The 26,030-nt window shown below is 46.3% G+C and overlaps 1 protein-coding gene across 1 annotated transcript; it reads right to left on the bottom strand.

Annotated features, from left to right (window-relative positions):
• Window positions 1-55: 55 nt before the first annotated feature.
• LPCAT3 (lysophosphatidylcholine acyltransferase 3) lies at window positions 56-25,316 on the bottom strand. The gene is made up of 13 exons (XM_067545888.1): window positions 25,108-25,316; window positions 8,753-8,860; window positions 8,541-8,647; window positions 8,295-8,388; window positions 8,093-8,130; window positions 4,410-4,588; window positions 3,901-4,009; window positions 2,761-2,847; window positions 2,103-2,269; window positions 1,485-1,632; window positions 750-908; window positions 541-667; window positions 56-389 (listed from the first exon to the last, which is right to left on the bottom strand). The coding sequence occupies exons 1-12, from the start codon at window positions 25,202-25,204 to the stop codon at window positions 551-553; spliced, it is 1,410 nt and encodes a 469-aa protein (XP_067401989.1). The 5' UTR covers window positions 25,205-25,316; the 3' UTR covers window positions 56-389; window positions 541-550.
• Window positions 25,317-26,030: the final 714 nt, after the last annotated feature.

The raw sequence follows: 26,030 nt of genomic DNA, 5'->3' as shown, positions 1-26,030 counted from the left end.
AGGGTTCCCTACTCCTCCCATTCACCAGAAAAAGCAGCTGAAGCAAGAGTGGGGAGAGGGGGGAAAAAACAGGAAACATTTTTATCTGGGATGACAGAAAAGTAGAAAATTGAGAGGTGGTTCCATCCCCACATGGTGGTGTTTAGTGCTTTACAATCATCTGAAGTCAGCAGAAAGGAGTGTCCAGCAGAGAGATAAGGCAACATGTAGAGGGTGCAGGAACTGGAGGGGAATTTCCCCTTGCACTCCTCACCAGTGGGGGTCTGACCCCGTACTCTCTGTTCCTCTCCTCACACAAAGAACGGTTGAACTTGAACACAGCAGACGTGGCAGGTGATGCTTCAGCAGGGGTGAATCCATCACCTGTGACTGTGCACACATGGTACATACTGAAAAGAGACAAACAGGCAAAGTTAGGAATAAAACAGCCCCTATCCACATCTGTTACCCCTCACTCCTGACCTGCACCATTGCCCCCTGTGCTGTGCTGTGCTAGCCCTCACCTCCCCACACCACACTGCAGCTGTACCTCAGTCTCACCTTTTGGCTGTTACTCTGCTTTCTTTAGCTTTTCTTTTGGTGGCACAAGTGCTCTGTGGACATAAGGCAACACGAGCAGTAAGGTGAAGAAGAATATGTGGCCTAGGAAATAAATAGATCCATACACCTGTGGGGAGAGAGAGGGAATTAATGCATAGCATGCATGCTGGTCTCTCCCTCCCCCCAAAATCTTGCTGCCTTTTATGTACTTTGATCCACTTGTCCCAGGTAAAAAGGCAGAATGGCACCAGTGAGTAACCCATGAACATCCAGTGGATAGCTTGCTGTAGCACATAGAAGACAGGCCGCAGGATGGTGAGGGAGGCACAGGCACTCAGAACAGGAGAGTCTCGCACTAGGTTGATTGCCTGACGAAGAAGAAAGACTGGTCAGTGTGACACTCCTACTATAAACTTGACATTCCTATGCATTGTGCACAGGGCCCTGAGCGTTCAGTGATCACAGACAAGACAGCTGGGCTCTAGTTTCAGACAACACTACATCTGTCAGAGCCAATAGCTCTGAAAAGTGAACTGCCCCATCCCGTTCAGTAGGGTTTTAATGTGACCCCTCAAGAGATTAGCTAGAAACTATAGCTATCGGACTGTTGATAGTTTTAGCAGATGCATCCAGAGCATGTGCTTGCAAGCTTTCCAGGTGCCATGAGCCTCAGTTGTCTGCATGTGCCAAACTGTCTGGCTTCCTCCTGGACATCTATGATGCAATTATGGATTGTCCACACAGATGCCAGCAGCCACTTAAGAGCAAAATGTCACCAGCATTGGTGTAAAATGCAGATACACAGAGAACAGGTCAATTCATATTTCAGGTAAAGCTTCCAGTGTGGAAGTTTCTCAAAGCTGCCACAGACTCCTGGGTCTTTGGAGCCTATGGGCCTTGGCTAACACAAGCTACCCCCTGCTAATATATCAGACACAGCGCACCTGTCTTTCAACGAGGACTATGAGGAGCTCCATTTGGAAGCACACCAGGTAACCAGAATGCAGCCCATGCCACACAGCCAGGAAGAACAGGGCCAATGCCTGAGACAGCAGCTTGTTACCCAGGAACTTCAGCCGTTTGAAGATGTAGCTGGAGCCAAGAAGAGAAACTCAATGCAGTTCTGATCGATTAGTTTCCCTCTGCACACTGGGGATATGGATTCTGGGAGACTGAAGGCCTGTGCGCCTTTGGTGGGACAAGCAGCAAGGCAGTTCCTGCCGCCTGGCCAACATGCCTCAGCCCTGTCCTAGAGAGATCCTGCCTGAGGGGGAGAGGCCAACTTGTGAAGCACTCAAGTGCTGGGGCAGGTGAGGATTCTGCATGACGGAGCATTTGTCCAACGGGGAGCTGGGCCGTCATTTCAAAGGGACCACTGAATGGGCATGAGATGAGAACAGCTTTCAATCACAACTGTGCTGGAGCAACACTAGAACCAATGCCCTAGAGACAAAAGGTTTCATACTCCATTTCCAACACCCCTGCCCTGGTAAGTCCCCCCAACTTCTGGCCTGGATCTAGATTGAGACTGGTGCTCTGACTGTGAAAGGCCCCCTGCTCACCGAGCGACCCAGGCATTGGTGTTGATGTTGAAGGAAGCAATGGTCCCTGTGAAGAAGGGTGTTGTCTCGAATAACCAAACCTTCATGTTGGCACAAGCATCCCACTGGGGTTTCCCATTCTTATCCCGGCCATTGTACCCAAGGCCACTGAGGATGCAGACGCCTTCCTGTGAGAAAATACACAAATGAAGGGAAAGCAGTACCTCCTACTGGAGAAGACCGAACTGGGCAGTTATAGGCTCCTCCCCCCAATGGCACAGTGCCTGTTGTTGGGAATGGCAGAGATGAGCAGCTACAAGGTGCCTCCCTGCTGACTAGGAAGGGCAGAACAGGGTAACAGCTGGATACTTCCACCTCCCTTGTCTGGCTATTGTGTCTCTCTCCCCACAATGTCACAACTGAAGCTGGGTGGGAAACTTTTCCCATCCTACGAAAATATGATATTTCAAGAGTTTTTCCCATTGCACAAAGCGTTTTCGGTTCACTCAATCAGCGCTGTGTGATGAATCTGTCAAAAAATTCCCAACCAGCTCTTGGTCACAGCAGCCCTTGTGAAGGAGGGCAGAGCAGAGCAACTATAGGGTCCTCACTCTGATGCATCTGTCCTACTCAAGTTAAAAGGAGATTTTTGCAGGGCACATCCCCCTTGTGGACTCACCGTGACAAGCCAGCAGGTGACATATTTGTAGAGTATCACTTTGCCCCAGATCAATATGTAAAAGCAGCGGAACCAGAAAGGCTGTTCCTGCAGAGATACGAGAACCCATGAAGAAAAAATGGTGGCTGATAATTGTCCAGGGATTACATTAGTTCTGGCACAACATCTAGATCATGGGGGACAGCCCCTAGTGTAGCACTCCAGTGGAAGGATTCGCATTCACGACTTCAGGAAACACAAGAGCTCAGGTGCCCTAAACATCAAGCTAGGCAGTAGTGCTGAGACATGGACAGTATCACTAGATCTGAGCACACGGGATCTCTCCTCTCGTCTGATTTAGTGTTTAGAGGAGAGATACTTAACTTTATACAGCTAACTTAATATTCAATCTCATGTAATTCAACTATTTTACAGCCAGATATAGTAAGGTAATAGCTTTTCAGGAGCATTTTAGGGTTAACATTTTTATGTCTATAATTTAAGTCCTGGTCCTTGTTTGTTCATGGTTATGTAGAAAAACTGATGAACTTTAGGGAGAAATCAGCCATTTCTCCAAAAAAATAGATCAGTTTCAAACTCAAGTGAGTTAACCTTCAAAGTGAGCTGGACCTGCTGAGTAAAGTCACTACTTAATTTTTTTCAACAACATTGACAAACAAGCAGAAGCTTGAGTGGATCCTTCATTGCTGTGTTGGCATTAGGGAATATTTAGTTTGTGAAGTCTGCAAAATAAATAGTTCATGATTTCTTCTTTACCTTGTTTAAGTATAAAGAATCCTAGGAAACTATATACAAAGAACTTTGTTACGGTAATGTTTAAAGGCTAATCATTAAAAGGTCAGGACATATAAATGGTTCCACAACACTAGTAACTGGACTGCACTAGGTTTCTTGTTCAATTTATAACTCAATTTATTCCTGTTCACTATTGAATGCAACCCCACAAAGCATACAATACCACTGAGTTAGTGGGAGGTGCTTAACAGTTGCAGTTACTGACCTTTTGTGATATTTAACTAGGCAATCCTTAAAAGTCTTTCATTTAGTTTTCTAGTTCTATAATTCCTGTCTTGAGTAGCTGGTGCCACCTACAGGAATAGATTAATTTTTACAGTGCTAACTGCTAAGACTAGTACTTACCAAGTATTCATCAGAGATGAGGTATTCATCAGAGATGTATGGGCTCAGTAGGGTATAGGTTACCAGACAAAAGAGGCCTAGGGTAAGGCGCTTCATAGCAGGCACAAGGCTGGGAGGGGGAAAAGAAAGGAGATCAGAAGTCAAATATTGGAAAAACTCAAGACTCCCAGATTGAACAGCATTTAAAAACAGAAGTGGGGATGAAGGCTCAGATGAGGCTGAAGGAAGATCCACTACAGTGGCCATCCCTGTTGGGAACGGGGATCTTGACCTCACCAGGGTTGGGCTGGGTCTGTACTGAATGTTGCAGAGTTGGAACTGAGCAGCAATATCCAACAGCAGTGTTAGGGAGGGTGCTGTGCTGTGGCAAGTTTGTAGGGAAGTCAGTACTGACCCCAGTGCTCCAATGTGGTGCTAGATGGCAATGTACTGCAGGGACTGGCATGAATACCTTGGTAAAGGGTGCTTGGGGATCTCAGGAGGGAGGGGGCCAGAGTGGCTCTGATTACCTGTTGGGTCTGTGGCCTGGAACATCAGTCATCTCACCCCTTGTCAGTTTCTGATAGTCTGTCATGGAGAACTGGGGCCCCACCATGAAGGCACCATAGAAATAGGAGAAACCCGAGACCTCCAGTAAGGTAGGAACTCCCTGGACTGCAAACCGCTGCTGCTCAGGGGTCAGGGCCTCCTGTATCAAACGGAGCGACGTTAACATTGCCCTAGAATCAGCCTGGACTTAACACCCCCAAGCCACCTCTCTGGTTTGAGCTATCAACTGCTGCACTCACTCAGAGGACTCACCATCTCATTGGGTTCTGCGGATACAAGCCTCTAGCCCCTCAAAAGTATCAGGATCTACATTTGAGACCCAATCCTGGGGATCCACGCTCCCAGCTGATACCTCAACAAGGGGAACTGTATCCACCCCCTCCAGCAGCCCATGTGCAGTAGGAACTGCACCCCTAGTCTCCTTAGTCTGCAGTGGCATGCACACAACCCAACTCATACAAAGCTCCAGAGCTGGGATCCACGCTTCCCAGCAGGAGGATACATTCCTGGGGCACAAATCCATTACATTACTCACTAGTTTTGTTCCTTGAACTTCACCTTGGAAGTCTCAACTGAACTATGTTCTCTTGTTATCAGTCGTGATTTGCGTGAGTGCCGGGGACAGGGCGAAGTCCAGAATGGTAGATGTGGAGTGTTAGAACAGAGATTAGGAGACAACAGCAAAAATTCCTCCATAAGGAAGCAGTCTTTCTCATACCCTACTTTGGGGGAGGATGACTGCTCCCTAGCTGCTAGGGTCCAGCTCACAATACCCTAAACAAGGAATAAGGAGATTGGGGCGGGGGGCAGAGGGAGATCATCTACAGGGTTAGGCACCCCATGGGACTAAAGAGGGGAGAAAAGATGGTTACTAACCTTCTGTAACTGTTGTTCTTTGAGATGTTGCTCACGTCCATTCCAAGTAGGTGTGCGCACACCACGTGCACAGTCGCCAGAAGGTTTTTCCCTTAGTGGTATCTGTAGGGTTGGCTCTGGAGCCCCCTGGAGTCGCACCTTCATGGCACCCTATATAGGGCCCTGCCGACCCCCCCACCTCCTCAGTTCCTTCTTGCCAGCAGACTCCAACAGAGGGGTAGGCGAGTGAGTCTTGGAATAGAAATGAGCAACATCTCAAAGAACAACAGTTATAGTAGGTTAGTAACTATCTTTTCCTCTTCGAGTGCTTGCTCATGTAGATTCCAAGTAGGTAACTCCCAAGCAGCAGCTCCGGAGGAGGAGGGGTTGCAGTTCAATGCACTACGGACAGTAGCATCACTCTACCAACAGCTGCATTGTCTCTGGATTGCTGAGTAATGGCGTAATGTGCCACGAAGGTGTGGAGGGACAACCACGTTGTGGCCCTACAGATGTCCTGGATTGGGGCCTGAGCTAGGAATGCTGCTGAAGACACCTGTGCCCTTCTAGAATGACCTGTCAGCGCTGGGGCCAGTATCTTTGCCAAATCATAACAGGCCCTGATGCATGATGTGATCCATGAAGAGATTCATTGAGATGAAACCAGAAGGCCCTTCATCCTGTCTGCCACCACTACAAAGAATTGTGTCATTTTCCTAAGTGGTTTAGTCCTTTTGATATAGAAGGCCAAAGCCCGTCTTAACATCCAGTGAATGAAGCCCCTGCTATTAGCTGTTGGCATGTGGTTTTGGGTAGAAGTCTGAGATAAATATGTCTTGGTTCAAGTGAAACTGTGACACTGTCTTTGGAAGGAAGGCTGGGTGTGGGCATGGGCGAATTTTGTCTTTGAAGACCGTGTAAGAAGGCTCAGCTATGAGAGCCTTACGTTCTGAAACTCTTCTAGCCCAAGTGATGGCCACCATGACAGGTAGAGGAGTGAACGTGTCACTAACGGTTCGAACGGTGGTTTCATCAATGCTGATAGCACTAGGTTAAGATCCCATTGGGGAATCAGCTGACACGTCTGAGGGTATAAACTGTTGAGACCCTTGAGGAAGCACCCCACCATGTGATTGACAAAGACCAAATGGCCTGCCACCCAAGGATGAAAGGCCAAGATTGCATCCAACTTGACCTTAATCAATGATACCAAAAATCCCTGATGCTTGAGATGTAACAGGTAGTTCAAGATAAAAGGTATGGATGATAGTTCGAGTGGAGTACCTTTCTGCATGGACTAGATGGAGAATCTCTTCCATTTGGCCAGATATGTGGTCCTGCTGGAAGGTTTCCTGCTGCCAAAGAGGACTTCTTGACCTGTTCCAAATATTCCAGCTCCAGAGGGTTCAGCCATAGAGCTTCCATGTTGTGAGATGGAGAGATTTTATGTTGGGGTGGTGAAGGCAGCTGTGATCCCGAGTTATTAAGTCTGGCACCAGCAGTAGACTAATAGGAGTTTCCACTGAGAAGTTGAGAAGTACCCAGAAATAAAACTCCTTGCCCCTTAGCTCCCAAGGGACCTCTTCCACCGCTTCTATCTTAAGGAACACTTACACTTCCTGGATTAGAAGCTGCTCATGAGAGGGGTCCCTGAAGGGGGATGGGCAGGGAAGGCAGGAGAGAACAGAATTGGAGGAATATCCCAGTTCTACCATGCATAGTACCCAATGCTTCAACATGATGTTGGCCCATGCCTGGTAGAAATGGGATAATTGGTCCAAAAAGAAAAGGGTTGGAGGATCCAAGTCTTGGATTGGTGCATCATCCTTAGGTGCACCCTCAAAAGTTTTCTTTGGTGCCAGAGGACTGTTTCACCGGCCTAGCAACGTGGTTGGAAGAGGGCTGAGAGGGTTTCCTCCTGTATCTTCTGCCCCTCTTACGGCTATATTCATGCCTCTGTTGGGACTGGTAGAACCTGGACAGAGGTTGAGGTCTGAAATGCCTCCTGTGTGGCGCTGGGGTATGGAGGCCTAAGAACTTCAGAGTGGCTCGAGAATCCTTGAGGCTGTGCAGCTTCAGGTCTGTCTGTTCAGAGAATAGTGCCAGATCTTCAAAGGGCAGGTCCTGGATTGTTTGCTGGACCTCGTGTGGGAGGCCCAAGGCTTGTAGCCATGAGCTTCATCTCACTGCCACTGCTGATGCCATTGTGTGAGCTGAGGCATCCGCCACATCCAGTGTCCCTCGAAGCGAGGCCCTTGCCATTGCCTTGCCCTCTTCAACTAGAGAGGCTCCAGAGCCAACTCTATGGATACCACCAGGGGAAAACTTCTGGCAACTGTGCACGTGCACAGCTACTTGGAATCGACATGAGCAATCACTCAAAGAAGAACAGGGATGAAATTGAACCAAGGGAAAGGAACACAGAACTACGACCCTGTGTTGAACTGTCTATAAGACTGGGGAATCTCTCTCCAAGGGAAGGGCCCCATTGTTCAGGACACTGGGAACTAGAAGCCCTGAGGAATGGATTGTATGAGACTGGGGAGAGAATATGATCATGTCACGGATCCCAGAGCCGAAGGGGCAAGCACCAGCTGTGATTAATATTGTCCCAGCATTCCCTTTCCACTTTGGGATTCATGCCCTTTATACATATGTAGATGCACTCTCCCAGCCATAGCTTTGCTGAGCTGGGGATTTAGCTCTTTGATTCTCTCCCTAGAACTTGACTTCTCTGGCCTCCATCTCACAGGAAAGTGGGGGAGGAGAGAGATGGGGCTTCACTCACCGAATCATTCCCTCCATCGTAATAATCGATGGCCAAGCCTAGAGATAGAGAGAGAACAGAATTATGCAGAGACCCTCTTTAGAGGGGCATGATCGACCCACTAAGGATTTCAACAACTCCTCACCTCTGGGGCAGGGGTGGAGGAAAGCATGTATGGGGGAAGGATGGAAGGGAAGGGAAGGGAAGATGTGGCATCACTTACCAATCAGCTTGAGAGTCAAGACACAGTGTGGCATGGTCCACTTAATGTCATAATGCTCTGTGGCAGTGAAGTAATAACCAGCCATAAGGTATGTCTGAAAGAGACCATAGTATGGATTACTCAGACTGACTACTCCAGTAAAACTTGCTCTGTCCCCTCCCACACTAACTACTGGGAAGTAAACAACTGGGCAGCAGTGGCAGGCTCCCCACTCTAGATCAATGCAGAGAAGAAGGAGGCACTTACTACTTGAAAGCAGAAGGTGGTCAAGACAGCAGTTATCGTGCGGCCCATAAGCCTCAGTATGAGGAACTGGATCAGGATACACAGCAGGGAGTGAGTGAACTGCATCCCTGTGGAGAGAGAGGAACTGGGAATTGAACCACACAGCCTGTCCTTGCCAGGTTCTCAGACTGCAAAGCAGCTCATTTCTCCCTATGCCCCCTAGTCCCTCTTACCAAAGTTGAAGTAGGCAATTGAGAGCCCCGTGAGGCTGTTGTACAGGTGAATGAGGTAGGCCTCCTTCTGGAAGAGGAAATAGCGCTGGAACAAGGCAAAAGGGTATCCTGGATGGGCAAAGACAGACAGGAATACAAAGTAGTGCAGAAAGTTAGAGAAGTTTATACAAGCCCAAGCCATAATCTTCTGGGGCCCATTAGTGGCTATATGTGCTCCTGGGTTCTGTATTTCCCTTCTCCGGCAGCCCAAGAATTAAGGTTGCCTGTGCAATCTTAATTCAGCCCCCCTGTGTTTATGCATTATGATACAGTACTTAGTTACATGATCACATACTATTATTTTCACAGGGTCCCTCCCTCATTTAGCACAGAGGATGAATGGTGCTCATTGAATAGGCATGAACAGGAATGGTGCTCACTGAATTATTCAGTATTTTTTGTTCAATGCGTGGCGCTAGGATTTATATACTACACACTATTCAAACCCTGCTCTGAAGACAAAATTATTAATTTCCTCATAGGGTTTTCTGTAGCGCTCATCACTATGGTATACAAGTGCTTCACAAATGTTAATTTATCTTTACAACACCCATGGTAGGCAATATATTATCCTCATTGTTCAGAAGGGAAACTGAGGTACAGAGATTAAGGACAAAGAGTTTCCACTAATTTTAGGTGAGATGCACAGCACTTTTTCCAGAGTAGTTAGCATTATATAGCACTTTATATATTCAAGTTCAGTTCCCACTGACTTCAGCTGCAGCTGGGCGTGCTTAGCACACCTCTGCAAATCACACCTCAGAAATTGAGGAAATTGAGTAACCATCTGTGAAAAGTTTGGTTGAAGTGACTTGCACGCTACCACACAGGAATTCTGTGATGGAGGCAGGGATGAATCCAGGGCAGCATTCAACTGCCTTAACCATGAGGTCATCCTTTCTCTTCCTGCAATTCTCTACCTTACTCACAACTCACCTTCCAACTTCTGCACCAAATGAGGCAGGGCTCCTACAGACAAAAGTCACCTTCATTACACAACCCTGATTCATTCCCAGAGCACTAGCCATTCTGAGCACTGAACAAAGCAAGGCTCTATAGAAAATGTATGAAGGAGCTGTAAGGGGATGGAGCATGCTCATGGAGGATTAAATCTTTGGAGATTTTAGCTATTAAACTCTAGCAAGTCTCTACTGAACACATGCAAACTGGTTTTTCAAAGGCTAATAAACTTGGCCAAATTTGGGCAGATTTTCACAGGGACAGCAAAAGGCATATTTCTGCCTCTCACACATTTCAACCCCTGCTCTAAAGCACGGGGGCTTCAAAGAAAATGTCTCAAGGATTTAAAAAAACAAAACAAAAACCACCACACATGGGCAAGACAATGTATTTTTCCTAACCACATTCTCAGAAACTGGAACCATTTTGGCGGAACCTTTCCCAAAAAATTTCAGCCTGAGGCAAACTCCCAATGGGAAATTTCAGGCAAAATTATAAGCAACTGAAAACAAAATCTTATACTGGGAAGTGTCAGGCAACCCTAACAACAGCCATCAGTATTAGCTCCACCTATAATTACTAGGATGAGAAGTTTACAAATATGTGATAGCCAGAGGAATAAACATCCTTGCCAGTCCAACACAGAAAATGAGGGCCCACCACAGCAAGGTCCAAGGGCAAACAACTGCTCTCCATTATGAATATATTTCCAGATGCTCAGCAACACATTTGATCATGCTGACACTGAGGAGAGTCACAGCTACTGGCTTCTCTTAGAACACACTCAGTTCCATTGGTCAGGAAGTGGGCAATCCATGTGCATGATTACATTACCCTAATGCTGCTCTTTACTAAAGTCTCATCTTCCTTCTACTTAGGAGACAAGGAAAATAATTCAGCTGGTTGGAAAAAGTGGAATTTCCCGTGGGGCAGAAATTCTGACATTGTAAAATTTGTTTTTGTTCCAGTTTGGAATGAAAAAAAGATTAAGTTTACCACAATATGAAAATTCTGAAAAATTTCATTTCAGAAACATCAAAATATTTCATTTAATACTTTGTATTAATGGTTTGATGTTTTCTAATTATAAATGTGAAACAAAATGTTGTGACATCATCAAGGTGAAACAAGAGAATCAAAACCATTTGTTTCAACACTTCTTCACTGATGTCCACACATTCCCATGAAACATTCAGATTTGGATGAAACTGCATTTTCTGATGGAAGACTGTTCAGCTGAAAGTTTTTCAGACAGCTCTAGGAAAATAGCATTAAAATAACATCTGCTCTCAGGACAAAAATTCCAGACAGGACCCCTATAGAATGTAAGCGGAGAGCAGCTAATGTGCATAGTCTCAGAAAAGTGCAAAGGGCAAAACTCAAACTCATAGTGTATGGATGTCGTTCAGGTTCAGTGCCACAACAGTTCTTGGAACCACCCACTTCCTCTGAAGTCAGATGGCCTGCAAACACTCTAGCTTGCAACAGAGCCCCAGCTCTGCTGCATGTGTGCCAGTGATTTTCTCTGACTCACCAACTTGGCTCAAGCCACGCTGTGGATACGGCTTTTAACTACTGCTTTCCCGTAAGAGATTGTGGGTGCTGGACACGAACCGACATCAATCCTTTTTTGTGTGATGAGAGTTTGGGAAGGGTCAGAGCCATAGTTTAAGCCCCAGATGTGCACAAAACAGTTATAAGGGCTGTAAAATGTTGAGGTCATGCAATACAATGTGCTTGTGTTATATATACAATTTTAAGGAGGGGTTAAATTGCTGAAACCCCTTGCTCAAGCAATCTCAAATTTGGACCACTAATCCTAGCCTAGACCTCAGTAACTTTCAAGACAACTTGAGTCAGTATGTGGATTTGAGTCAGCATGTAGAAAAAAACTGGCTGTTAAACAGTAAGCTTGTTTCCACCCTTATTGGGGTGGTGCTACCACCCCACTAAAGTGTCCTTTAAACTGAGAAACTTGAAACGGTCCTGTGGATGCAGGGAAGCAATTTTGGAAGTTAGTGGCACCACCTGGAACTTCAGCCATGACATTTACTTGTTCAGATGTATCAGTATGGGATGTAAAGTCCTCTTTTCTTTTGGTGATCAGAAAACAGAAGGAATACAATCCCTGTCCCCTTTATTGCTGAAGGACTTTGTCTATAGAATTCCAGTTCACCAAGTTCATTCCTTTGCACTTTTGTGTGTGAGAGAGAGATGGAGTAGCAGGGAGTAGAAGCTGTATGTAATACTCCTGGAGACAACAGAAAAGGACCTTCTGGTGCCAGATAATTCTACTCCATGCTGTACAGAAAAAGGGAAAATAGGTGGGAAATGCTCCATCTAGTTTGAGGCTCCAGATAAACATATTAAAAAAGGGACTTAGCAGCAGGTGTAGAGGGAACCAAATTAGCTGATGCAGAAGATAACATCTTGGAGGAAGAATATGCCTCAGTGCTTGTGAGAGTGAGAAGATAGTCTCTAGCCCAAGTTCTGCTTAAAAAAAGCCTTGGAACTGGAACTTAAGGACAGAGTCCACTTCTGTGCCAAGGCCACAAGGGGATCCCTAAAACAGAGTTGGAGTTAGGCAATCTGGAGCCCTAGGTACACCGTGACATGATGCAGCTCTTCCTCCACCTGGAGTGGTTATGGTGAGGAGGGTCCTTCTCCCCTCCCAGACTGCCAGGGTAGCAGCATGGGCACCTCTTGTCTCCCCCAAGAGTCAGCAGGGGTTCCCTCTCCCCAACCTTCCCAGAGGTAGCGGTAAAAGCAGAGGAGGGACCCCCATTCTTAGCTCAACAGCTGAAGTATAACTGCATGGGTGGATGGGCCAGGCCCATGCACACACACAGCTACCCAACCCTCTCCTGAGGAAGCACAGGATCTTGATATCAATATCCTGTTGAAGTGCCTGGGGCAGTTCACACGTCTCACAGATAGTTTCAGGCTATCCATAGACTCCTGCCAACTTCATTACACTATTCGCACTCGGTTTTTAAAATGAAATCAGTGATTCTGATGTATTCACACTTACAGGAGCCCATAGGGATGAGCTGATAGCACCTATCCCCTCACCCAACCCTGCCATAGATCCTTCAAGGAGAACAAGAAATTCTTGCCACTAAAAAGTCTGGTTCTTCAAAGGGTAAGTTTCCTCCTGTGGCTTGGGCTTCCCTGGGCAATTCTGAGAAGACAGCCATGAGAACCAGTGCATAGTGATAGATCTAGCTGCAGTGCGGCTTTGCAGAAATTGCTTGCTTACCTGCTGTCCCTTAGCTACCTGCTGTCCTTCACAACAACAGATGTGGCTTCTTTTCTCGTGTCTTCAATTTAGTTGCCCCAAGAAGAGGGGACAGAGCCCAGCATCCAAGTCCCAACAATGTCTTTGTGCTTTAAGGGCTCAATCTGTATTCTTGCCTCAGGCCCCCAGCAGTGCCTTAACACACAGGGAAGCCAAGGAAGCAGTGCCATGGGGAGCCTTTCAAACACTGATGTCCAAGCTAGCATGCAGCCATAGAATCTTTAAGTAAACGAGAACTCTCAATTACCAATGAGAATTCTTGTCAAATAAGACCAGTCTCTCAGATGCCACTGATTCAGTACCAGGGATCCTACTTTTCTGTGATTAAAAAAGCAAAATTCTCTGGTCAAAAAACCCCACAAAAATCCAAGTTTTTCCATGATGAAAATGAAACGCTGAACTTTAGTTTTCCTAGCCGCCATATATATAGGTATCAATTGAACACCGTGTTTTACTGATAGATAGTAGAACCCCATTTATCAGAGCCTCCATTATCTGGCTCTCTGTGTTAACTGAACCACCAGCCGCCTGGGACTGCCCGCCTGAGCCCTGGCCAGCTGAGCCCCATTGCTCTGTAAATCTGTATTTATTCATTATATTCATGAATCCACACACACAAGACCTGAAACATTTTACTTCAAACTTTCTATTTTCCCTTTTGTAGCTAACAACAAAAAAAGCACTCCGAGCCTGGCGCCTACCAAGCTCGACACGTTGGACGGTCACCTGCCCCTAAATCTGTCCCTGGTTGTCAGCCCCAGGCGGCTGCTGGTTCGGTTAACATGGACAGCCAGATAATGGAAGCTCAGATAAGTGGGGTTCTACTGTACATACATTTAAAGCACATTAAAAAAAAAAATCAACCACAAGAGAGGGAGGTTGCACATACTGAGTAAGCAACACTGATACTTTCCATAAAATTTAGTTAATAGTTAAAATGTTTTTATTTTTTCCACAAAAAGTAAAAACTAAAGATTCTCTGTAAAAATGCAAATTCCACTTTTTTCTGTGACAAACAGATTTCTAGGGTCCCTGCTCATTACAACCAGGAGAACTGTAACAGGGAATGTGATAACTGGACAAGTTATTTCCAATGAGATATTGGCCCAAGTTAAGAATGTTAAGCTGTTGACCTGGCCCCGTCTATAGGCTATCATAATAATTAGATAAACTGTTAATACCTTATTTTAATTACAACCTACTTTCTCCAATAGCAGTCTATGCACAAGCTTTAACTATATGGAGAGTTTGAAGTGATTGTTGTTCCATTATTAAGATAATTCAGGGTAAAAAAAAAAAAATGGGGAGTTAGCTTCTAAAATGAGCGCTAACCTTCTTATTTTGAATTAAACTTTAATTACCACATTTATTAATAAATTCTTAGAAAATTCATTCTATATTCCAGTTGTAAATCTCGTAATGTTGGTGGAAGTTATATTGTGTTCTTCATACATAAGAGGTTGAATCCTTGGCTTAAGTGCAAAACATAACCATAGTTACAGAGCTGCCACAAGTGACTCTGCAATGTATTTAGTATCTTATTGTCGCATTCTGTGCTGCTCATGGAGAAACAGTGTTCCCCTTTACGACGAGTGCTATTTTTGTCCTTTGTTGTTCCTTCTTCCCCATTCTCCTTTCTCTACTGCTCTTCCTCATCTTTGGGCTTGTCTACACTGAGATTGGAATTGAAATAATAAAATGTGTTGCAATTCATACTTTTCGGTTATTTTGACACAAGTCTGAGTGGAAACTCATTCCAAAATAGGAGCATCCAATCACAAATGCATATTGAAATAACTGACAGCTATTTCAGTTCCAGTTTCCATGTAGAAAACCCCTAAGTCTCTCTTCCCTCCACCAACTTCCAATTCCCACACCCCATTCTATCCACCAAGATGATCAGCAATAAAATCAATCATCATCAGGTTTGAGGGGATGTGAGAGATTTAGTGTCTTCCTGACTGACAGCCTGAAACACTGTATCAGTTTATATTCAGTACATACTTGGAAACATTTTTTCTCCTCAGCCACAATGGCTAGAAAATTGCTCCTCCCGCGCAAGCAGTTTAATTTCTGCAGAATCTGAACATATCGTACAAGTTCCAAAATGACATCAAGAAGGTTAATCATTTGACATCTCTGTATTAGGCAAAGGAGTAATCTGCTCCCAAAATTACCTCTACCAAAACAGAGGAAACACTGAAAGAAGCAGGGGAAGCTTCTCTAGATGGAACCAAGGAAGAAGTGGGAAATACCAGATTGGTCTAGACTAGAAAATTAGGTTGGTTTAAGTACATCGGTCAGGGGTGTGAAAAATCCACACCTCCTGAATGGTGTAGTTAAACCAACCTAAATCCCCATGTAGACAGTACTAGGATGACGGAAGAATTCTTCCTCTGCCTCTCGGGAAGATGGATTACTTATGCCAACAGGAGAACCCCTCCCACGGGTGTAGGTAGTGTCTATACTGAAGCTCTAGAGCAGTGCAGCTGTAGCTTTTTAAGTGCAGACATACCCTAAGAGAATGCACAGACCAATTCAGTATTGAGGCATATCAGATCATGGCTGATGCCAGTGTCAATAGTAGAGAGACTTTTGGGGAAGCCAACACCTGGATCTGGCCCACTGATGCCCAGATATCTGGCCACCTGACACTGACTGGAAAAAGTCCAGATAAATACACATGGCATTAAGGTCCCAGCAAATCAGAAGTAGGAACACTAGTGGTAGAACTCTGGTACTATAAGATTTGGAGGCCATCAACATTAAGACAGCCAAGTGGAGGACACTGGAGGCTGTCCATCTCAATACACGGAGCCCAGGAATCAGGATAGACCCAAGGTGATAGTGGTGCGACGATTCAGGAACCTAATGGCTCACCTTGTTTTTCCTTGGTACTGAGAAAGAAGACTGACAACAAGAGACAGTCTTTCACAGTCTCAACTGATTTGCCATGAGGCCTGAGACAACACTCAATGTAGGAACCAGTCTTTTTGCCCATAGGTTTCAGGGGACAAGACCATGAAGGTGAAGAGCTCCAGAAGGGCAGTTTAATAGCACCCTTAGCATTGGAACCAAAAATTTGTAACACTGTAGCTAAATCTTGACATACTCAAGTCTCCCTAGGCCCAGAGACAGGCTACCAGATCTTGACTCAACGGTGCAAGCCTGAGACTCAAAGGAACCTCTCCCAGCACGTTAGTGCCAGAGCATGACATCCCCTCAGAACTACTTCAATATAGCATAAGGCAGTCCTCCAGGGTTCACAGGTGTGGTTGGTGAACAACTTGCACATGGAATACCAGTCAAGAGTTAATAAAATAGAAAGAATAAGAGTTGAGGTGCTCCCTGGTCCACTGATACCAGTTTTTAATAAAACTTGGAATAGTGGAAAAGTTTCAGAGGTCTGGATGAAAGCTAATGTTGTGCAAATATTTATAAACAGTACTACAAGGGGACTTGGGTAATTGCAGGCTGGTTAGTCTAACAGTGACCAGACAAACAATGGAATGGTGGAAAGAAGATGCTAAGAATCACAAGGATAGAAATATAATTAATATCAGTCAACATGGTTTAATGGAAAATACGTCTTTTCAATCAAAAAAACTCTTTGTAAGAACTTTGTCAGCCAAATATGTAACAACAATTGACATATTAAGTATTATTTGTAGTATTGTAGCATGTCTAGAAGCCCTAGTTATGGAGCAGGTCCCCACGGGACTCTCAAAAACACAGTTCCTACCTAAAGAGCTTACAATCTAAGTATAAGATAAAAAGACAACAAGAGAATAGACTGACAGATGGGTAACCAGAGAAATGGGACAATATTGAAAGTTATTGACTTTGTATGGAATTAAGTACTAGATATCAAAATATGAAATCATCACTGAATAGGAGCATTTCTTAGGGGATTCTGCCAGGACTGGGTTTAAGCTATTCAATATTTCTATCAACAATCATTGCTGATAAGTTTGCAGTTGACAAAGACTGATGGAATGGTAAATAACATGAACAGCATAGAACAATCTCTTGTTAAACTGAGCACATTTAAACAACACGTGTTTTAATAAGGTCAGATGCAAGGTCATGCATCCCAGAACATCATAATGCAGGCTGGGGGGTGAGTAGGGGAAGACTGTATCCAGGAAAAGATGCGACTCTGAAAAGCACTTCGGTCACAACAGATAAACAACTAAACAAGCTCCTAGTGCAACAGTATGGCTAAAAGAGATAATGTAATTCATGGATGTATGAATAAAGGAACATCAAGTAGGGGTAGGGAGATGTTATTACCTCTGTATCAGTGCTGCCAGAACAATTTGGTTAGTGGGGTTGATGAGAGCCATTGAACCAAACTGTAAACCTTCTATATAATGGAAATGTAAGCCAGGGGGTTTGGTAGCACCCCCCACACCCATACTTCCAGCACCTATGCTCTGCATAGGCCAGTGGTGAACCAAATACTGGAACACTGCATCAGTTCTGTTGTCCACATTTCAAGAAAGATATTGAAAAATTTTTGAGGCTTCAAAGAAGAGCCATAAGAACGATTTGTGGTTTGGAACATATGCCTTACACTAAGACTAAAGAAGTTCTATTTAGCTCATCAAAAAGAAGCTTAAAAAGGCAACCTGATCTAGTTCTATAAGTAACTACACAAGCAGAAGGTCACAGATACTAAAGATTCCCAAACTAGCACACAAAGCAGATCCAATGGTTGAAAGTTGAAACTAAAACTAAATTAAAAAGGTGTCTTTTTGTTTTTGAACAGTGCACATAATTAAGCACTTGAACAGGAATGTGATGAATTCTCTAATCACTTGAAATCTGTAAATCAAGATTAAGTGTCTTTCTAAAAGATATGCTCTAATTCCACCACAAATTAGGTGGCAAGAATTACTGCATGATGCCATATAGCCTGAGTTATGCAGGTCAGACTAGAGGATCACAACGGCTCAATCTAATGTTAAAAATCTATGACTCGACATGCTCCCTCTCTTCAAGACAGAATAGGCACCATGCATGTTAGTCAGCAACAGACACTGGACCATCACAGAAGCTCAACTTGAAGCCAGGTCAGTTGGTTTTACCTGTCATAGAAGTGCTTGTAATGGTGCCCAAGTGACTCAGTGGAGCCTTGGGAGATTCAGGCCATGTCTACACTACAAACATTGGTCAATCCAAATGGTCAGCATTTACCGCAATTAGTATATTGCTCATGTGCATGAATACTTAGCTCCTTGTGTCGGCAGTGCACATGCTCACCAAGAATGCTTGTTACAATGCACAGTTGGGTAGACTCTGGGTAGGTATCCCACTGTGCAATGCACCACCATCCAGCGTACTGTCTTTTGGGAAGTTTTGGGAATGCATGGTGGGGCAGAAACAAGTTGTGCAGGGGTGTCTGGGAGCAAGGGGTCAACTTCCAAGTATGCATCAGTCTCCATCTCATGTCATCTATATCCCATAATTCTTGTGCTTTTTAAAAAACACATTCCCACAAATCTATGCCAGCCCTCCTTGTTGCCCACAACCTGTGACAGAAACATGGATCCTGCACAGATCTGCATTACTATCTTGAATGCTGAAAAATCAGTACACACAATCCTGCAGTATTTGTAGAGCTACAAGAAGAACTGAAACAGCGGGGAACATGATGATTTCTTGGAGAACAGAAACAATCCAAAGAGAGAAAAACAATTCAAGGTTGTTAGTAGTGTTCCCAGAGCAGATGCAGATGGTGGAGCGCCAATTCTGGGCCTGAGAAACGAGCACCGAATGGTGGGATTGCATTTAATGCAGACTTGGGCTGATAAGCAGTGGCTGCAAAACTTCCGGATGTGCAAGGCCACATTCCTGGATCTGTGCACCACACTCGCCCCAGCCCTGTAGCATAGACACACCAAAATGAGAGCTGCACTGAGGGTGGGAAAGCAAATGGCGATCGGACTGTGGAAGCACTAGATGTGATTGCTACCAGTCAGTCAGGAATCAAAGTAGGAAAATCCACCTCAGGGGCCATTATCATGTAACTCTCTGGGGCCATTAATCACCTCCTTCTATGCAGGAGACTCTTGGCAATGTGCAGGACATAGTGGATGAATCTGCTGCAATGCGGTCCCCAAACTGTTTACTCCATGAGTTCCACTCAGTGAGTCCACTTGCACTGGACACCTGGGGAAGGTTTGCACACTCAAAAGGACCAATGCACCCCAAACTTCCTTAGACTGGAGTGACTCTCAGCCAGCGTTGTAAAAACAGATTTATTCAGGGGTGGCCAACCAGTCAGAGACGAAGAGCCAAAAAAAACTATACACACCACAAAGAGCCACATTTACCTTACCCTCCGCTGAAAATTCGCCCTGATCCATCAATTTCAGGGGCAGCTTGTCAATTGCACTTTTCCCCTCCTCTCTTACCCTCGCCAGAAAACTTGCCCTGATCCGTCAATTTCAGCAGCAGCTTGTCAATTTCTTTCTTCCTTGTCAAAACTTTGGCGCCCCATACAATGTGCAGAGCAAAGAGCCGCATGCGACTCACAAGCCGCATTTGTATGAGCAAAGAGCCGCATGCGGTTCGTGAGCCACGGGTTGGCCACCCCTGCTGATTGGAACACAGCGCAGAAAGTAGTCGGTCAGCACAGAGAATGGAAGTTACAACAAAGTCCACCTGGCTCTGTCCAGAGCACGGAGGTCTCTGACCCCTCCAGTCCCAATCCAGAAGCCAGAGTCCTTCTTCCAGTGGGGCAACACCTGGACTCTCCTCCATCCTTTGTTCGGTTTCCTAGGGAAAACTGCTCACATGGCTACCAACCTTAGCTCTTTGTTCTCCAGCTGGTTGCAGCTGTCTGTCTATCTGCAGAGTGTGTCAGCAGTTCCTCATCTTTAGTTACTAGGCACCAGATGTCCAGCCATCAGTGTGGCCATTGTGTGCTGAGTCGCTACCATGAGTAAACAGCCCTTTCCACCACCTACTTAAACATGCAGCACACGGGGAAACTGAGGCACTCACAGTATTCATACAAAATATTAAGAAAATTCCCACTTCATCACACTAGCTACCTCAATGGCAGCAAGGAGAGATTCAGCTACTGGCTCAGCAGATGCAGAATGACAGCTGAATGTGGTTTTAGTAGACTGAAGGGATGCTGGTGCTGTTTATTCACACGATTGGATCTCACTAAGACAAATATCCCAATGGTTATAGCTGCCTGCTGTCTCCTGTATAATATCTGTGCAGCAAAGGGAGAAAGGTTTCCATCAGGATAGAGAGCAGAGGTGGAGCAGCTGCCTAATGAGTTTAAACAGCCAGACAAGAGTTATTAAAAGAGCTCTGCATTATGCTATATGGCTCAGGTAGGCTTTGAAAGACCACTTAAAGAGTGATCTACAGTAAGGTGTTGTGGTGTACTGTGCTCTACCAGTCCCTGCTATTTTGTGGCCTGTTAGAAATTGTATGGTGCTTGATGTACATGTAGAAATCTAATATTGTCAATGCACCTATTAATTTTGTGACCAATCCTATGAGTTGTGTGACACTGTGCAATAACACGTAATTGGTTGTTTTCAGAACTACTAGGCATTCGGCAGCATACGTTGTGAACAAATAAAGATGAATTGTGTTCCAAATAGAATTTTATTCTGTTACCAAATCAGTGCAAAAAAGTGCAATTTTAAAACAAATACGTTAAAAACTTAATAAAACTTAATTTATTAACAGAACAGAACTTATGAAGGAAAAGAACATTCAACTCCATTTCAGCTACACACACACACCAACTGGCTGTCATAGGTCAGTGTATGTGAAGCTGTGATTGTCTTTAATGTATCCTGGGGTGGAATGGTAGGCGTAGAGCAGCGGCACCTGATGCCATGTGGAATGTTGTGGACAAGAGATGCAGGGAGGTCCCGCAATGGAGTTCTCAATGGGCTGCACAGGCAGGCGAGCCCAGGATTGTTGAACCTGTAGGTCCATCAGAGTCCGCACTATCTGTGTTTGCTGCCCGAGAAGCCCCATTATGGTGCATCTCCCTCTCCTTTTCCTGCTGGGATTCTGGGCCTTCCTCCTCTCCACTCCTTCCTTCTCCAGGCTGTCTGCAATGTTGACTCTTCAGGCCGCGTGCTCATGGTCTGATGCAGCACTGGCCTGCAGAATCTCATTGAACATGTCATCCTGAGTCCTCCTCTTTCTCTTATCTGGCTCAGGTTTTCCACAGACGTGGAGGAAGAAATCCTCAAAGCTACAATGCCAGCAGCTGCAGAGAAAACACAGAGAGGTACTACAGTCAGTATGGTCACAGTCAACATAGTTACAACAGAAAGTGAAACTTAGATTCAAAATTCTCCCCTTTCCTTGCACCCCAAAATGTTAAAGACAAGCTTATTGGCACTTCTGCTTTGGAGTTCCTGATCCCTGGTGCCATTCACAACACCAGCCATGGCAAGTCTGACCACCATGAGCGAGGGAAATGAAGAGAGAATTGCTCGGCTGCATGAGATTACGAGTATAGGGCAGTGGCATGGAATACTAGCACCATTTTTCACAGGAGGCAGTGAGTTTTGCTGATATTTCACTCCTGAGGGTAACAAAGGCAGAGAGAGACCAGTTGCTGCTGGCGTTCCAAAGCCACCCAGGCCCATATGCTGCTAGCCTGTGAACTTCAGCAGGCACCACTGCAGTACTGCTAAGTAGTGTGGGAAAGTGTCCTACTGTGGAGGAAGACATAAGGCTGCCATCCCTAGAAACCTTTGGGAGAAGATTGCAGAGCACCTCCATGAAAGTTTCATTAAGATCTCTCAGGAGAATTCAAGGGACATGTCTGTGTACATAAACAAACTGCTCCACATGGCCCCCCTTGGCTAACTCTACAGGGCAATGAAAAGCAAATCACAGCACTAACTTCCTTTGTTGTACCACTGCCTCTTTACTATGAGTAAATTAATGCAAAGTCAATAGCTGTGTCCTGTTAAGTTGGGGGTGCCATCACGGTAATGGGAAATAAATTTACACACTTACCTGAAGTTCCTTCTTCTGCATTGGGCTCATCTGTGCTGACTGCCAGGACTGACTGGACTATGGAGTCTCAAACAGGTCTGGACTCATGGCATAGCTGGATGCCCCAGTCGCAGGTTCCCCCATCCTCTTGCTTTCCTTCCTCCTCGCTATTCAAGCCAGGGTCCTGTGGGTCAGGCTGCTTGGAGGTATTGGAGGTAGTGTACAGAGTGGTGGTGGTGTTTCTGCCAAGGATGGCATGCAGTTCTTTGTAAAAGTGGCAGGTCTGTGGCTCAGCACCGTATTGACTGTTAGCCTCCCGATATGCCTACCACAGCTCCTTCACTTTCACGTGGCACTGCTGCTGATCCTGGTCTTCTCCTTCATCCCCTGAACAATCCCCGCATAGATATAAACATTTCTACAGCTAGTCTGTAGCTGTGCTTGCACAGCCTCTTCTCCCCACGGGCCCAGGAGATCCAATATCTCCTGTCTATGCCAGAACAGAGCACATCTGGAGTTTGCAGCCAGCATGATCAGCTGCACACAACAATGCAGAGTTGCTAGGTGTGCTCACCAAGCCAGACAATAAGGAAAACACTTATAAAAAATTTGCTGGGCTTTAAAGAGAAGGGGGGCCTTCTTCTTAGTATGACTCCAAGGCCAATGGAGTTAATAATTGTGACCAGAGCGGTCAGAGTCAGATACTGGCGGATAGCTGCTAGAGGACTGTTAGGGTCAACAGTAATGCAGAGTCTACATTTGTGCTACATCAACGATGGCTCTACACCGTTTGGGAAGGTGGTGTTACTATATTGGCGTAACAGTGTGCTTACATCAGTGGAAAATAAATTTAAGTGTAGACACATAACCAACTAGGTTGATGCAAGGTGGTTTAAGTTGACCTAACTTTGTAGTGTAAGCCACGCCTCCAGATCAACACTGGCTACAGTCCTTACACTATAACACACCACTTCTAGCCATATGTAAAAAACTACATGCAGTAAACACTAATTTTCACACATGGAAAAGGAGATCAACTGGGCAACAAAGACCACAAGAATGCTAACCCGTTTAGTTCCTGCTTGCTAACTTCAGCAGTTTCAAGGAACTGCTGATGAGAAGGTTACACTGGCTTAAAACAATATCTTTAGTTAAACCAATTTAAATAGATTGTCCCTATATGGACACACTCTGTGTGGACACTATTTTTTTCGGTTTAAGTGTGGCTTGTTTCAGTTTAGCTTAGCCTGATTCCTAATGGACTGAAACTAAAGCAAAAGAGGAGTATCCACAAAGCCTTTTGCACCTGCTTAATTAAATCAACATCTTTAATTAAACCAATGCAGATTTATTCAGCAGCACTAGCCACTCAGGTTGGAAGAGATGGGGAAGGGACACACAGCTTAAGTAGACCCTACGATTCAACAGTTCCAAGTTCACAAAATCAGAGCTCTTAGGACATCTACAACAGAGATTATTGATCCAATGTTTGAAGAATTTCAAGTTAATGTCTTTTGTCCGGTTGGGAGCCTTAATTACTGTATATGTAGCCTCCTGGACCAGATTACACAAAAAGGCCTTTTTAATATTCTATATTTTGACAGGCAGAGGCTATTCCCCGAGGTGTTCATTGATCTTAGCTCTGAGGTAATTCTGCAATATAGTTTCTGTCCCAGGTGAGGCACTGGGGCAGTGCCCCAGCTGTTAACCAATCAACAAGCAGTCTTCCCTCACCCACCTGGTAATTACTGTAGTGATATGCCATTTCAATGCAGTCCTGCTAATAGGGTGCCTACACCTTAGTAGGGAGATTCCTACCCAACTGGCTGTGTAGGTATGCTTCTCTGTAGAGATGTTTGGCACAGATTGATTAGTACGTGCCTGTCCAGATGTAAGTCAGTCCATATGGAATTAGAGGTGCATGTGATACTTATCACTTACATACAGTAGCGGGGCCTTAAAGCTTTTTGCAGACAAGGTACTTAAGCTTCAAAATTCCTCAAAATGAAGATATATTTATCCTTGTTTTATAGATGGGAAAACTGCGGCACAGGGGGTAAGGGACTTGCTCAAGGTTGCACAACATGGAGGCAGAGCAGAGAATGGAACCCAAGAGTCCCGAGTTTTACATCCCCTGCTCAGTCAAGCAAGCAATGCTGTCTTTTTGCTATATACACACACATTGGCTTTCCAATTTAAAAAGCGTCCCAAAGAATAGTGTTCCCAGGCCCGCAGCCTCTCACACCTGAGTGAGGACACCCAACACCAATTTCCATTCTCTTGATCTCGTTCCTTTCAGTTACATCCCCCCATTTATCACACAACATAATTTGTTTGCTGGCTGAAGGTTTAGGCCCTTTATGCCAACCTCTTAGGTCATCGCTTTGACAAGCCAGGTAGACCAAACTCATCGCATCGGTGTGGGACTCTTCTAGCCCCGGGCAGCGTTTCTTTGATGCCACCTGGAGCACCCTCGGGTTTGTCAGTAACTTTCTGGGACAGAGGGTCTAGATCAAAGCAGTGTCTCAGGACCACACAGAGGAGTGGTGGCTAGCTCCATCCCAGCATAGATGCCTGCGGGATTCGCTCCCACCTCAGCCCCCCTGCGTGTCCCTGCTTCCTGCAGGTTTCTCTCCCACCCCGAGCACGCACGTGGCCTTTCTTTCTGCCCAGTCCTTTGGTGAACACGTCTGCTCAGCCCCGCACGGGGCATGTCCCCACGTCACTCTCTGTCAGCGCAGCCAGTGGGGAAGGACGGAGGGCGCCAGGCCCAGCCGGACGTGGGCACGCCGGCAGAGCAGGCGGCTGGCCATTGCCACGGCCACGCGAGACACACCCACACGAGACACACACCCACCCACACCCACCCCGCCGGGTCTGCCCGGGAGCGGACCGAGGCCGGGGGTCTCACGCTGCAGCCTGGGCGCGCGCAGGGAACGCGCCACGCAACGCGACCGCCCGGCGGCTCCACGCGCGAGGCGGGCACGCGCGCGACCTTTCACCCCCCCCCCCCCCTCAGTCGGTTGGCCCTTCGCCCCCCGCCCCCGGCCCGCCTCGCCCTTACCCAGGAAGATGGAGACGATGAGGCGCAGCGCCTGCTCGGAGGAGCCCAGCGCCTCCGCCGCCTGGGCCAGGCTCAGACCGGACCCCGCCACTGCCATCTTCGCCCCCGGGCCGCCCGGCCGGACCCGCCGCCGCCGCCGCTCCCCAGTTCCGGACCCGGCAGCTGCAGCAGCCGCCCGCCGGCGCGCGCGGCCCCCTCAGCCTAGGCCACGCCCCCTCGAGAGCCATTGGTCGCGCCACTCCTGCCACGCCGCCTCCCATTGGCTAGTGTGCGGCAGCGGGGCAGGGCCGCCAGCTAACTGAGGCAAAGGTTACACTCACGGGAGGGAGGAGCAACGAACCTGTCTCTCCACCGACGATTGGAGGAGCCTCTTCCGGTAGCCGGACTCTGATTGGGCAAGAATGGGCGGGGCCTTGAATAAGGGGCGGGGTCAGGCTCCCCATTGGTCATGGCAGGGACAGGAGAGAGCCGGTCAGGGGAGGGGGAGGAGGAGGCGTGGCGGGAGGTTACTATCGGGCAACAGGCGAACGGCGGAAGGGGGTGGTCCCAACGGCCATGCCATGACAGTTAGAATACCGTTAGCGTGGGCGGGGTCGGGCCTCATGCATATTCATGTTATGTTAATAAGCCTTGCGCTCACTATCCTCCTCATTTAGCCCGGCACCTGTATTTGCGGAACCTCTCCTGTTATCCCCTCACGCGTAATCAGCCCTATGCAAATAGCCAGTGTCCGGCTAGTCCGGTTCTTATAGCCTCGCTCCATAATTCATCTTATGCTAATAGGACTCTTGAATATGCAAATGTTACGTGCAGACCTGACTCGCCCCTGGTGTGATGCTCGCAGCTGATGCTTTGCAGTCGCTGCCCTGACGGGTGTTTGTCATGAATAATTAACTACGAAAAATGTCGTGTGCACATTAATA

This window comes from Emydura macquarii, unplaced genomic scaffold (genome assembly GCF_026122565.2).
Source record: "Emydura macquarii macquarii isolate MOO-44397 ecotype Brisbane River unplaced genomic scaffold, CSIRO-AGI_Emac_v2 contig_1119, whole genome shotgun sequence".
NCBI classification, from domain to species: domain Eukaryota; kingdom Metazoa; phylum Chordata; order Testudines; family Chelidae; genus Emydura; species Emydura macquarii.
The sequence above is the reverse complement of the archived record's forward strand: the minus strand, read 5'-3'. Positions and strand labels throughout refer to the sequence as shown.